We start from the raw sequence: 14,512 nt of genomic DNA on the forward strand, positions 1-14,512 counted from the left end.
CCGACCAAAGGAACTCCAAGTGAATCATTCGGTGCAGGATTCTTGAATCAAAGGTAATGAGACGCATGAATGGTAGAACATACCTTACCTTAGCCTATGCCGAGTAATTTTCTTCTATTTGCTGCACTCGCATGTGGCGATAAGGGTTCTCTGGTAGCTCAACTGAGGGGCCAAATAGAACGCGTAGAAGCTTAATACCACAAATGACTTATAGCATGTACTCCTATTGAATTACCTTCCATGGCAATTTTTTATCATTATATTGTCATGCCACATCATGTCTCTTCGAGGGCAGGCAAGAAAGCAGGAGAATCAAAAAGCTCAAGGTCATGTTGCAGGCTCTTGACCGCCTGCCAGAAATATGTAAACCTTCTCTATCTGTGATACAACTTGAAGAACACTGCTATAAACCCAGAACCATTGATCCTTGCTGAGTCTCACCTTCCGGTAATGGTGGTATTTTTTGGTTACCCGATATGGATGAAGGCGGTGAACGAAAGGTGAATTCTCATGCTCAAATTCACCACGTCGCTTGAGCTCCTTCCTCCCGTCGACTGAAGAACGGGTCTATGGTATATTCAGCCACCTCATCCTTTGTATTCGTCTTAGCCGAGGCCTCAAAATTTTCTCGCACAACAATCAAGCTGGAGGAAATTTAGTTTCTTTCTTTCTTCTACTCTCACTCTATCGCCTTCCTCTCCCCTTCTCCCCTCAACACCAACACAATCCATTGCGACTTGCCAAACACTGCGATCTACGAAATCCCCCAAACCTCACTCCCGTCCTCTAGCATTCAGTCATTTGCCTTCAATCCCACTGCCAGTAAGTTTTCATTGAGCTCGACAACTCTTTGATATTTATCTAACGTTGTCTACAGTGAGGATGGCCGCCGCCAGGCTCCATTGGGCTCCTGGAGTCCTTTGGGCTCTGCTACTGTTCCAGTTGCTCGCCCTTACTCTTGCCCGTAAGTATCATCATCAATAATCCCGTCATTTTCTTTATTTATTTTTCTTCTTCTTGGAAGGTCCTCGTGACGATTGACAATGAGCTGACAATATCTTGCAGAATCCGTCCCGACCGTCACCACCGCTCTCGAGTGTGCCTGTGAGAACTTCACGCCCGGCACCGCCACCCTCAAGTTCGACAATGGATCTTCCTCTGTCTGCCCTTGTGCCTGTGGGAAGACCACCTGGGTCCCTACCACATACACTGAGGTCTACACTCTCTACGATTCCACGACTTCTAATGGCTCGATTGTCACCGCTCCCTCTGCTACGCTGTCTGATTCTTCTGCTCTCAGCAGCTTCTTCAGCAGCATCGCCTCGTCCGCCCGAAACTTTACGATTTCAATCAATGGCACCGGCATTGTCTCGTCGACTTGGACTCACTTGTTCCCTAGTCACAATGCGACAAGTGTCCGGCAGACTACTACGGCGTCTGGCATCTTCTGGACTGGACCAGGTAGCGGTATTGGTGGAACCTTCACATCTCAGACCGTTATCTGGAAGAACTCAACCACGGGCTCTCTGTTGTCGACGACTAGAACTAGCAACATTCCCATCTGGATCAACTCCACCTTGACGACCCTCAGATCTGGCGGTCACCTCTCTTCCAATACCTCAGTCCCTTCGAGATCCACCATGTCGACTCTCAACTCTGGTGGATTCCAATCTGCCAACAGTTCGATCTCCTTGAGTTCCTCGAAGTCGTCTGTTCAGCCCAAGCCTTCAGTCTCTCCATCTTCCGTGATCGGTTCAGGAACCACAACTGCTGCCCCAGTCAGCACCACTGCTCCCCCTGCCTCGCCCATTGCATCGAGCACTCTTCCACTCCAGACAAACTCATCCGTGCCTACAACCGGCTCAGAGAAGACGTCGAGCAAGGCTTCCGCTGCCTCTACAAGTTCCCAGCCCACAGAGACTTCCAATCCTGCCCTTGTCCCGCCTTTCGGCACCATCACCGTCGAGCCTCTGGCCGGAAAGAAGACAGATGGAAGCTTGAAGACCACCAGTGTCACATGGCTGTCTATCGATGTTCCAACCCGTATCACCATCAACGGAGATGTCATTACAACCAGCTTCCCTGCCTGGCGATGCATCTCGCTTGATCTCTGCAACCCGGATTGCCTTGTCCCTGACGAGATCTGCCTGCCTGCTCCCTCGGCCAACCCCCTCGGCTATCCCTGGCCCGAGAAGCCTGAGAAGCCCCCGTCCTCGGTGAATGGAGTTACACTTCCTGGGCAAACCTCTACGAAGGGAGTTGCTATGCCTGGCGATCCCGGACATGGAGGAGGCGGCGGCGGAGATGATGATGATGACGGCGACCATGGTGGTGATGACGATGATGACCATGGCGGCGATGATGATGACAATGATGGCGGCGGCGACGATGATGATGATGATGGCGACGACGACGACCACGGAGGAGATGATGATGATGGCGACGACGACGACCACGGTGGTGACGACGATGATGATGGAGGAGATGACGACCACGGCGGAGATGACGACGATCATGGCGGCGACGATGATCATGGCGGCGACGACGGCCATGGCAGCGATGACGATGGCCGCGGACATACAAGTGATGATGACGACGAGAGATCCCTCTTCGACTTCAGAATCGACCTCGGCCTCGACATCATCGACAAAGCACGCAACATCCTTGGCCATGGCATGGATATTGGCTTCGGCACCAATAAACCAGCAGGCAAGACGGAGCCCGATGAACCCGAGCCCTCCCAGTCCGAGAAGGAGACATCCACGTCCACCTCAACCTCATCTTGCACCCAGACATACACCATCGCTCCTCACTGTACTCAACCATGTGTCGTCTCGCAGATTCGAAGCCAGGGAACGAGCAGCTTCACCACCAGCTGCGCGACAGCCACCTGCCGAACCACGCAGCTCTGCACCAGCATCGAGACCACCACGACAACCACTTACACGACCAAGAAGCCCAAGCCCACCGCCGGCTGCATGGCCGGAAAGTGCCTTTCATGCCAGGATGACAACAACAAGCTAGAAGCTCGACAAGGCTGGTGGGACGAGGACATTCTCACCGAGACCGTTTCCGAGCCTGAAGAATGGCATGAAGGCGAGTACGAGTGGTGGGAGAAGATGCGCCGCGTCGCAAAGTACTACGGTCCCGGCCTGGCCATGGGAAGCAAGACGGGACACGACTCCTCGGCCTCCTGGGAAGCTTTCGGTCCCACCCCTCACGGCGGCGGCGCCGGTCCCGTCTGGGGCTGTACCATCATCGCCTCCTTCTCCCCCGAGGGCGTCTACGCCAACCACCTGTGGGAGATTCCCAACTTCAACATCCCCCCTGATCAAGAGAAGTACTTCGCGGTCGAGAAGGGCTACCGAGAGCCCTACTACTTTGAGCAGAACATCAACCGCTTCCTCCAATATGGCTCGCTCGACACGCCCAAGCAGAAGGAGTATCCCGCGCTGTGTCCGATGAACCTCCCCGGCGGTCCCCTCTACGGCGACAACTACCAATTCTTCCGCACAATCATGTTCGTTCCCATCGAGACGACGGGCAGGATGTACTACGCTCACCAAAACTCCCTGATCATGTCGATTCTCACCGAGAAGTGCAAGATTGACAAAAAGTACATCACCATCTACGGGTACGAAGTCAAAGAAGTGCTCGACAAGGACTTCCAGTACGATTTGGGCCTCGCCACACCCCCACCCGACCGCCGCGCCTCGAACCCCTGGGACGGCCTCTTCAGCTGGCAGTACACGCCCAAGGGCGCCAGCGGCCAGAAGGAGCTCGTGGTCCGCTTCGAGAAGAGTATCATCCACCGTGATGCCTGGTGCGGAGACGGACTTGTCACGCAGCCGGAGGCCCCCGTCCGGTTCGACCTCAGACCGAGTTCCCCTCGCGATCCGAATCAGGATACGACTCGTCCTTCTGCTAACGATTCTCCTTCCCCTTCTGACGACGAAGAGACTCCTCGCCCATCCGACACTGGTAACCCTCGTCCTCCGGCGAAGAAGCTCAAGCTCAGACAAGATGAAGGAACCTGCCCGCGCATGATCGCCTGCGGTCTCGGCTCTTCCAAGCTGAGCGTGTGCGACTACAAGAAGTTCCCTCCCCCGCCCCTCGAAGATCCCTCGCGGCTCAAGTCTCGAGCACCGCCTTCTGAAGACCCCGCCAAGGGCCCGATCCAGGCGGAAATCGATCTTGAAACAGATATCATGATCGAGCCCAGGGACTCTATCGGCGGCGAACGGTGGTGGTACACCCGCATGCGCCACGTCGTCGACGAACGAGGCCCAGGCTACGGCGGCGTCACCAACGTCCCCGAGATCTGGTCCACGAGCGCCATGGTCAGATTCAACAAAGAGGCCGACGGCACGTACACGGACAGGCCGCGCTTCGGCGGCTCGGGACCCATCTGGGGCTGCACCGTCGTCGTCGTCGCGTCCCCGGCCGGCGTCTGGACCAGTCACATTTGGGAGATTCCCACCTTGAGCCTGGGCGCGGAGTTTGGCAGCGGCGACACGACCGAGTGGGCCAGGATCTACCCAAGATCGCAGATCGAGTACTTTGGAGAAGGCGTCGTGGACTTCCTCTCCTGGGGCAACAATCGCGGCTCCTACAGGCAGCTCAAGCAAGGCAAGGTCCCCACGCGCAACCCGGGCTTCGTCGAGTTCGCGGCAAAGAACTCGGGCGAGCCGTTCGACGTCAAGACCAAGACGTGGCTCTGGGCCGGCATCATCACCCGCGCTCACAGGGACATGAGGGGCCCTTCCTTGCAGTATCAGGACTCGGCGATGCGGACGGCGTACAGCTGGCAGGTGGAGCAGATTCAAATCATCTTGAAGCAGAAGCTGGGCATCCACGACAGGGACTTTGTCAAGATCTTCACGTACGCGCCGCGCCCGAACATGGCGCAAAACAACCCCGGCATGCCGCCCGAGTCCGGCCTCGTCAGCTGGCAGTATCACCCCTCGCACGTTGAGGAGGGCACGCAGCACTCGGAGAGGAAGCTGCGCATCCGGTTCGAGAAGCACGTCATCTTTGAGAAGACGTGGTGCGGTACCGGCAACAAGGTCATCATCGCAGACGGATCGACCAAGCCGCCTCCGCCTCCGCTCCCGGCGAAGCACCGTCGTCAGGAAGATGAAGGCGGTGAGGTTGAGGCTTGTCTGTTGGCGCATAACTCGTCGTCAGCTGCCGCTTCCGCGTCCTCCGTTGCCGCCTCGGCCGCCTCCGTGCTCCCGCGCCCTACCCAGGCTTGTACCGCCGATGCCAAGTGCGGCTCTCTTTCGTGCCCTGAGCCTCGGTTCGGTGCCTGCTTGTATGGTGCTTGCCGATGTGTCCTCTTCGAGAGTCTCAACTACACCAAGACTCCTGTCACTCCGGTGCCTGGGATGTACACCAACACCGCATTGCCTGTGAACTATACGTCTCCGACAAATCTCATCACGTTGTCCCCAGGCTCCTCTACAAGCAGCATCTCTTCCAACGGTTCTACTTCAAAAACCTCCTGGACGGGTGGTAACGACTGGTTACTCCCCACAGCCACCAAGAACGGTTCGTCCTCCACCGGCTCCGCGATGTTCACAGTCACTCTCTCGGCCTGGGACCCCTCTCAGACCTCAATCACCGGCTGCAACACGACCCAGGACTGCTCTTCCCTCTCCTGCGGCAGTAACCAGACATACGCTTGCATCACAAAGGGCGCGAATCCCAAGCCAACCTGCCGCTGCGTCAACCGCCCCAAGCTCTTCGAGCCCTGCGCCGCGCCAGCAAACTGCGAACACCTGAAGTGCGACGCAAACCACTTCTCCGCCTGTCGCCCGCTCATTGACTTCCCGGGAGCAGACTCTATCTGTCTATGCGAAGCCCTCGCCCTCAAGCCAGGCGCCTTCTGCGCAGTCGACTCCCACTGCGACGGTCTCCCCTGCGACGGTATCAAGAACCGCCGCGGCAAGTGCCTCAAGCCCACCACAGACGACACCGGCGGCGTCGGCCTCTCGGGCGGCTGCCAGTGCGACTACTACCAGTCCGAAGGCGTCGGCTGCGCCTCGCATGACGACTGCTCCACGATCCGCTGCAACGAAGACAAGCCCTACAAGTCCTGCACCATCCCCGACGGTCCCCTCGACAAGGAAGCCAACTTCTGCGCCTGCGCCGCCGAGAAGCCTCCCCGCCGTCTCGCCGAGGGCGACAAGTGTACCGCGCACAAGGAGTGCGCCACGATCGGGTGCACAGAGTACGAGGTCTCGGTCTGCGAGAAGGACACGTGCCGCTGCCGCTCTTTCATGTGCAGTGGAAGCCGCGACTGCGAATCGAGCGCGCTCGACTGCGCTGGCAAGGGGAACCTGCTGTGCGGTGAGAAGGGGATGTGCGAGTGTAAGCCCTGCACTGAGAACTGGAAGGGTTTGACTTGTTTGGTGGATGCGGATTGCAACCACTGCTGCAAGCGCGGGACCTTGCCCAAGTGCAAGTTTACTCGCCTCGAGTTTTGGTCTGGTAATGAGTGTCAGTGTGATCTTTGGAATTAGACGGGGATCGTTTCTTGGAGGAGAGGAGGATGGCCTTTCTTTTTTCCGGTTTACGACTAATCTGAATGCTGGAGATTGCATCACACTGGAGGGAATGAAAGTCTTGGAGTGATACCGAGATACCGCCCTTAAGGCAAAGATAGAGAAAACGAATGAATGAAGAATTTCTCATCAACATGGTGTTGTGTGTTTGGTTGCTTTGAGTGGTGAACACTTGTGATATGTTGGGAACTCCCCTCGTAGGCCGATATAGTCTTGCTTCAAATTACGGATTGAATCTCAAAGTAACCGCAGTCTCATGGTCCCAAAGGGATTAACCTCCAAGCTCAAGGTTTGAACTCAGAGGATTGATATCCATTCACCAACTCGGCTACACAACATCATCAAGACGGCTCCCACTTCGATCTCGAACATTTCGTCTGCGGATCGTCCAAGCTCGAGTCAACTATGCAGCGAATGGAACATATGCCCAAGACATCTTCTGAAAGGGAGGTCCTGGAGTCGCAATGGATCACTAGGTACAGCAGTGGGTGCTGCGAAACCGCAAATCGAAAAGGCGGGTTGTGTGGCTCTTCGAGAGTTCCATGAAAATGTCCCAAATTTCAGGTTTGATTGTGAATTGCCTCGATTTCTTTCCGGCTCTGTTCGGATGATGATTGTTTAGCCTTATATATGGTATAAGAAAACGAAATGTTGCATTTATAAGCAATATCATGGGATTCGGATTATTTCGAATGCCTCGAATTAGGCCATCACTATTAAACCTGTTTAAAATCGTCTTCCTTCAGAACTCGACTCCGTTCGTCTAGATTCCACTCCATTTGAATTTGGAACAAGAGATTGACACGCTCAGAAAACAATGCTTCCGCAACAATGCAAGTTCATGACATGTAATCGTTCAATGTCTCTATTACTATGAAAAGTCGTGAGCCGGGTTCGCCCCTTTGTGAGGGCAAGTTCCCTCATCTGCATTTCCCAAACGCCATTCTCTGTGTTGTCATGACCCATGATTCATTCACAATAATCTCATCGCTAGCAATGTCTTGAACAAGGAAACATCCGCCTCCACTGTCGGCGGTCCTTAGGGCTTCACGCCAGAGCTCGCCGCACTCTCACCAACCTGCACCTCCTCATCAGGCACACCAACAGCAACACTGCTCGCGATGCTCATAGCCGTCAAAGAGCGCTCCCTCTCGCCTCCGGGACGTCTGTTGGAGCCGGCTATACCAGCCCCGCCGGTAGTGACGCCGACGCTGGTGGCATCCGCCACAGCCGCAGCTGAAGCGTTAGCGCTGCTCGTACTCTCACTCCGGTCCCGTCCAGCGGCGGCAGTCTTCTCCCTGACCATCTTCTCCAGATCTCGAATTCTCTGCTTCAATACCTCGTTTTCCTGCTTGGCCTTCTCGAGCTCCTGTCGGTGCAAAGCCGTCTCCTCATACCGCGACGTCGTGGGCATCAGGCCAGGGGAAAGCTGCGCCTCGCTGCCGCCGGGCGTGGCGGCGACCGAGGTGTTACCGGTATGCTGCTGTGGCAGACGCTGCTGCTGGAAGTATGTCAGGCCACTGGTGCTGGTCGGGTCCAGATAGTGTTGCGACGGCGCCGGCGAGGACGATAAGCTGTGGCGGGAGGCCACGCTGTCTTGGCGACCCGGGTGCGGGGGCCGGGCGATGGGGATGGACATGGTGGATGCGGCGGCTGAGCCCGCTACGGCGGTTTGGCTTCGGGTGCTGGCGTTGGACGCGGTGCGGTGGTGTCGGCGGGAGCTGTTGGACGGGACGGCGGGGGTGGAAAAAGCGGCGCCGGAGAGGAGGTGGGTGTCGGGTGCTTCAGTCGTGTTGGAGGCTGATGTGGAGGAGGCGTTGGATGCCACAGAGGCGTTCTGCGCTGTTCGAAGAAGTTGGAGCTCTCGTGTAAGGCGGTTCACCTATCTCGCGTGATTAGCCTTTGGTCTTCCTGGAGCGTGTAAGTCTGCCTGACGTACAACTGCCTCTTGCTCTTTTTCTAACTGCATGTGAAGATCCGACGCGGTGATGGGTCGGGGGTGACGGATGGGGCCTGGTCCGGAGACAGAGGGCTCAGGGAAGGCTGGCGGCGACGCTGCTATTGCTGGAGCCATCGGTGGAGATCCTACGGGCGGGTTGGAGGGCGGATGGTTGACAGTGTTCTGGTTCGACGGAAGGATGTTGAGGGCCGAGGAGTCGGAAGATTGCGCTGGAAGTGGAGGAGGCGGCATCTGGTGAGAGGAAGAGCGCCGTGAGGCGCTAAGAGGATGTGGCGAGGCCGGAACAGAGTTGAGGTCGGGCATTGTGACTGAAGATGAGGTTGGTGATGTTTGTGATGGTTGTTGGCTGGAATTCAACCGCTGATACGAGAACGAAGCTTTTGTCTGGGTCAGGAGTTGTGTGATATTAGCTGCGATATAGCTCAAACGCGTGGTTGTTTGTTGCTTTGTTTGGTGGTCGCGGTCAACACGTCCTAGGTCGTCCAATCTCGCAACAGGCTGTTTGTTTGTCTGGGTTGCTTGGGTTTGGAGCTCCGTCATGCTTCATGCTCCCATTCATGCGTCGTTGCCCCACACGCGGCCCCGCGATAAGGTGAGGTCCAGCCACAACCCCGCTCCTGCCACATTGGTGAAAGCCACCCAGCCCAGCCACGATGTCCAGCTATCTTATCGGTCCATATCTTATCTCGACGATCACGGAGTCTTAGTTTATCCTTCGCCGGCGACATGGGTCCCATCGGCTGCCGTTATCCCGTCCCAGTGACGCACGTTCCGCCCGTCTCTCCCTCTCCCTGTCACACTCAACTCTCACAACCGCCCCCGATCTACCACCACTGCGATCCGACGTTGTATTTCCGTGCGTGGTGCAAACTCTATGCGGCCCGTGTGTTACAGTTGAAATCCCATCTACCGCTGATAGCCTTACCGACGACAACATGCGTTTCCAGAATGCACATGTTCAACTTCTGTGCGAATACGACCTCGCCGCCAACATCACATCAGCTCGAGACGGCCAGCGACACATGCCTTCGACGACAACGACCAAGATGGAGGGCAAAACATAGCATGGCAACCCTCAACGTCGCCTAGTTCGAATTCGAGAGTTCCGTATTACAAGCTCTACTACCACCAGAACCACCACTAGAGGACAAACGTTCCAGCGCCACACTCAGCCATCTTTCTGCCTGCCGGCCTGAACTCTCTGGCGGAGAAGTATTCTGTCATCCTGGATCCGACTGCAATAACGGCATTACCCTTACACTTATTGTGGACGAAACACGGAGACAAGGTCGATAACGGAGTGTTTCCCACCGTTTTCTCGCAGATCACCCGCCGTTTTGCCAAATGTGGCTGCTTTGCTAGCGTCGGCGCCACACTCTTCCCCGCAGCTGCCCCGCTCCTGACGTTGTATGGGCCAAGCGCCCCTTGCGACTCCGTTCTCACCCCCTGACGACGGCACAGACGGCTGGATGGTTGGACGACCATGCAAAGAGATGCCATTCACCTTCGGCGCTTTTCCTCCGGACGTCTCGGGTATGCCACGCGTCCCCTGTCAACAGAGCTTCCCCCTCCCAAGCGCAATCTCTCCCCCGTCACTCATTGTCCAGTTCGAGCGGGCAGTTTGGTCATAGCTCCAGCGATGATCTCACCTCTGGGCAGCCTCTTTCGCTTCAGTCGGAAAGGAGGTCGGTTAACGACAGCGTTTGTGCAACGGCGGACACACAACGCTAGTCAAAGTCGCTCAACGCTTGCGACTTTGACCGGTCACACAATCCCATTGCTCTGGCACGGTTGTCTTACCAGACGTCGTCCGAACAGAGTCTACCAACCGTTCTTGCCTTTTGGAGCTGCACCCACCCGACGACCACTCTTCCCGCCAAGCTTGGCTTCCCGCCATAACGTGCCCAAATATGATCGATCCCGCGGGTGCGACGCGGCGGCGGCGAAAAGCGGTACGGGACACGACTCAAAAATATGGAGCAGAATCTCTGCTATCGGTCTAGATCATTGCGGGTCATCCGTTGAGTACATGAGTACCGTCCTTCTGGCCCAGCCGCGGTGCCTCTTCCGTTCCCCTGGGGAGCCTGGGAGGGGGTGGCCTGCGATCGCCCGCTGTCAACATCGTAAGGAACTCGCAAGAAACAGGTTTTATCCCCTGCACCTGCTTCTGCCCGGTGGACACCTGATGAGGCTGAAATGTTTCATCATTGGACCTCGACCGCATTGGCACTTCACTCTTACTGCATTGTGATGCTGCACTCGGCCGACCTCGCGGATCGGGTACCGTGAATGGGCTTTGGGTAGGCGCGGTTTGCCATCCTCGTGATGTCGATGATGCGGGAGCGCACGCATCGGGTACGAGCACCGCATATTGACCGGGACCTCACCAGCCACACCTTGAAGATACTCACCGGTAACTGGCCCTCTCACCACGGCCGACGGGTGCGAATCGTCGCATACTCGTCCACGGGCATGATACGAGACTCGCCAGAATGCAGGTCGCCGGATTAGCCCACGGCCCCTGCTAGTCAAGACAATCTTCACCGTTCACGATACTGAGAGTAATTGCTTACTTCACTGTTTGAAACTCAACGGAGACGTGAACAAGAGCGTCATGGATGGTACAGTCTCTCAGGCCATCCGCTGATTTCCGCAATAGAATTTCCAGCAAGCTGCACTATTCGGAAGACTGGACTAGCTCGTCGAACGTGGAGCTTGAGCAGGAGACTACGAACACCTGTCAAAGAGTGGGTTCATAAAAATCTCATTTCGGCGGCTAAAATTACATTGGGGACCAGATCGTATCCGCCGCTAAGTCTGACAAGCTCGATTCGCTGGGGGACGTATTGGCACACCGACAAACCACCCCATCCGAAAACAACACCGTCTTCTGAACGGAGACGAGCAAGCAAACACGCACGAAGCGGTCTCGCGTTCTGTAAAGATGAACAAAGAAAACTCGTTAACAAAAAATCCCTGTACCCGCTTACGCCTCTTCCTCTCTGCAGAAAGCTTTTCGCCTTTATGCCGTTAAAATTTGTGGTATGTTGAAACATTTCGATCGTAATGACTGATTTCGATGCTGGACACTCCCGCTTCTGCTGTCGCAGAGCAGGGGGAGTGCTTGTCGTGGTGGACGCGATTACCCATCTCTACATCATGTCGCTATGCAGTTAGCCTTGTGGACAAGGAATTCGAATCTTTTCCGAACGCAAAGATGACGTAAAGAGAATGCCCAGAGCGTTGAGCGGCCCTTGTTGATTTCGGGTCTGTGGTGGTTGTCGACGTGATTTTTACATTGATCTAGGGAGAAACCGTCGCGGTCAGTCTCTCCTAAACCGCTTTCGCTCGGGTCTGATGGCCGAGGGGTACACGGATGGCGCATCGAAGAAAAAAAACGGTCGACGGACTGCGCGCGAACTTTCGTGCTACTGCCTCGCCGGCCGAGATGCACCACCGACCTCGGCCCAGAGAAATTGTGGAGGTGTTTGTGTGTAGGATAGGGAACAACCGTTTCCTATCCTCTCCCACAGTTTGCCAGCTCTTGTGAAAAAGACAAAGGAAAAACAACCGAGACTGGACTTGAGAAGTATTCTGGCTGACTCGCCGCTGCGAACACTGCCCCCAGCGAGGCCCGATAATCGGTCCCCACAAGGAAAACGGTGATGGCATTACATGACAGAGTTCGAAAGCAGGTAGAAGCGCAGTGGGCAGCAAATGCAGAAAATCTGAATCGCGGACACCACTGCAGATTTGGGGTAACAAAGCATTGACCAACAAGATGAGAGGGGAAAAGATCCAGAGAAAAGCATAATCGAATCGTGAACAGAGAAGAAAAGAGGGAATACTCACAGCAATGCCAGCGTCAAGTCACCGTGGATCTTGGCCTTGAGCGTAATCTCAATATCCAAGTTCAGGTCAAGCCTCAGCTTGAGCGGGTTCTTGCCCGCGCCGCCGCCGCCGCCCTGCATCTGCTGCTGCTGCTGTTGCTGCATCATCATCTGCTGTTGTTGCTGCTGCTGCATCTGCTGCTGGCGCTGGCGCTGCATCATCTGCTGGTTCTGGTTGCCGCCCTTTTGCGCGGTCGTGTAGTTGCCGCCGTCATCCTCCTCTTCCTCCTCTTGGGAGTCGTAGTCCTCGTCGTCATCGTACTCGCCCTCGTCTTGCGAGTCGCCAGAGTAGTACTCGTCGTCGTCGTAGACCTCGCCGTCCTCGCCTTCTTCAAACTCCTCGTCGTCGTCGTAGTACTCGCCCTCGGCGCCCTCTTCGCCCTCGGCGTACTCTTCCTCGCCGTCTTGGAGTTCAGTGGGCTCCTCGAGGTCAGCTTCTCGTTCTGTGCGGCCAGAGTCGCGGGAGCGTACCTTTGCGGGCTCTGCTTGCTCCTGCTCCTTGCCTCCTGCGGCGGGCTTCTTGTCGTTGTCGACGACGGACTCTGGCTCCGCCTCGTCTTCGACGCCGGCCTGGTTCGCTGAGGCTTGCTTCTTGTCCGTGGTCTCTTGGCCGACGGGCTTCTGCTCTTCCGTCTCGGGCTTCTTGTCTTTTGACTGCGTGTCGGCGCCGGCGGCAGCGTCTTCGGGCTTCACGTCGTCGCCGGGCTTCTTCTCATCTTCTTGTTGTGTCTTGTCGTCCGTCTTGGCAGCTGCGTCTTCTGGCTTGCTGTCTTCGGCCTTCTTCTCATCGGTGGTGGGGGCACCCTCGCCTTCTGCGGGGTTACCGAATTCCCCGACCGGTGTGGTGCCCTCGGGCTTCTGCTCTTCCGTCTTTTGGTCTAGGGAAGATTGCTGCTGCTCCTCGGGCTTGGTCTCCTCAGGCTTGCTACTGTTGCCCGGCTGGTTCTGGTTGCCGGCGGCGCCTTGGCCTTGGCCCTTCTAGAGGACTCACCATTAACACCATGACTTACATCTACAGTGAATGTGCTGTGGTGAGTGGAACTTACCTTGTTCTTGTTTCTGGCCATTGTGTCCGAGTCCATTAATCTGACGGGGGTGGTTTATTGGAATATGGAAGTGAGAACCTCTCAATTGCCCTTCCAGTGAGATTTCTCGAGTGAAGCTATTCAGATGGGGGTATGAGTCGAGTTTAGTGGTCGCGGTGTAGTATGGCGTTTAGCTCAATGTGCGTAGATATCTCCCCCTTCCAAAAAAGTGAAAAGAGATCAGAGTGAGTTTGTTCAATGAATATGGGAATCTTTTCAAAATTGGAAAGAAAAAAGATCAAGAGATCGTCTAGAAGGGTTGGGGGAAAGCTAGGTACACAGGTTGGTATAAGTTAAATCGGATGCCATGAGAATCAAAAACCTGGGAACATCATTACCTCACACCCCTCCCCCCTCAATGCCATCAAACAGGAATTTCTGCACAGGGACACAGGGACAGCGAGGCTGAACCCGATGGACCGCAATCCGGATCTTCATCTCTTGTGACGCAATAGGGTGTGAATGTGGGAACCACGAGCTTACACACACCTACGCACTACATACTCCATACACGGGGATGGGGGAAAGGGGGGACCCGGTGAACAGGCAACGTTGGCACCAAAGAAGGGGACCCAGCAAAAAGTTGGTCAAAGAAAAAAAAGTGGCATGGGCGGGAATCAAAGAGGCAACGGGTTACAATCGAATGAGGTCTGGACCTTCGCGAGACCCAGCAGAGAGAAATGTCACTGTTTGGTGATAATACTGGGGAAACGGTACAAGGAAGGGGAGAGGGAGGAACGTGTACCTTCTGACAAACACGTGTATAGACTTGGACCCGCCGCTGTGATATCACATTCGATACAGGTTTTGGATGAGAATCAAGATTTTCGGTCTTCTGCTTAGGGGGAGCAGCGGCTGTCCGAACTCCCTAACCTGCGGTAAAGCTCACCGTATGCTGGCACCTGGTATGGGAAGAGCAGCGAGCAGGCAAGTAGGCGAGCTAAACTGCAGCCAGCCAGCCCGTCCTTCCCGATCGACAGGGTCCCTAGACACAAGAAGAGGGGGTGGGCG

At 55.8% G+C, this 14,512-nt stretch overlaps 3 protein-coding genes across 3 annotated transcripts; 1 reads left to right on the top strand and 2 right to left on the bottom strand.

The window, feature by feature from the left end:
* Positions 1–882: 882 nt before the first annotated feature.
* Positions 883–6,524, top strand: HER10_EVM0003835 (uncharacterized protein; the record flags this gene model as incomplete). Its single annotated transcript, XM_035473498.1, has 2 exons — positions 883–964; positions 1,066–6,524. The coding sequence occupies 2 exons, from the start codon at positions 883–885 to the stop codon at positions 6,522–6,524; spliced, it is 5,541 nt and encodes a 1,846-aa protein (XP_035333878.1).
* An 892-nt stretch (positions 6,525–7,416) lies between these two features.
* On the bottom strand, positions 7,417–9,055 carry HER10_EVM0010259 (uncharacterized protein). Its single transcript, XM_035479725.1, has 2 exons — positions 8,506–9,055; positions 7,417–8,448 (listed from the first exon to the last, which is right to left on the bottom strand). Exons 1-2 carry the CDS (start codon positions 8,827–8,829, stop codon positions 7,606–7,608), a joined length of 1,167 nt encoding a protein of 388 aa, XP_035334319.1. The 5' UTR covers positions 8,830–9,055; the 3' UTR covers positions 7,417–7,605.
* A 2,172-nt stretch (positions 9,056–11,227) lies between these two features.
* HER10_EVM0009246 (uncharacterized protein) lies at positions 11,228–14,126 on the bottom strand. The gene is made up of 3 exons (XM_035483092.1): positions 13,463–14,126; positions 12,379–13,394; positions 11,228–11,829 (listed from the first exon to the last, which is right to left on the bottom strand). Exons 1-3 carry the CDS (start codon positions 13,496–13,498, stop codon positions 11,820–11,822), a joined length of 1,062 nt encoding a protein of 353 aa, XP_035334248.1. The 5' UTR covers positions 13,499–14,126; the 3' UTR covers positions 11,228–11,819.
* Positions 14,127–14,512: the final 386 nt, after the last annotated feature.

Source organism: Colletotrichum scovillei, assembly GCF_011075155.1.
Source record: "Colletotrichum scovillei strain TJNH1 chromosome Unknown Contig00005, whole genome shotgun sequence".
Classification (NCBI taxonomy): domain Eukaryota; kingdom Fungi; phylum Ascomycota; class Sordariomycetes; order Glomerellales; family Glomerellaceae; genus Colletotrichum; species Colletotrichum scovillei.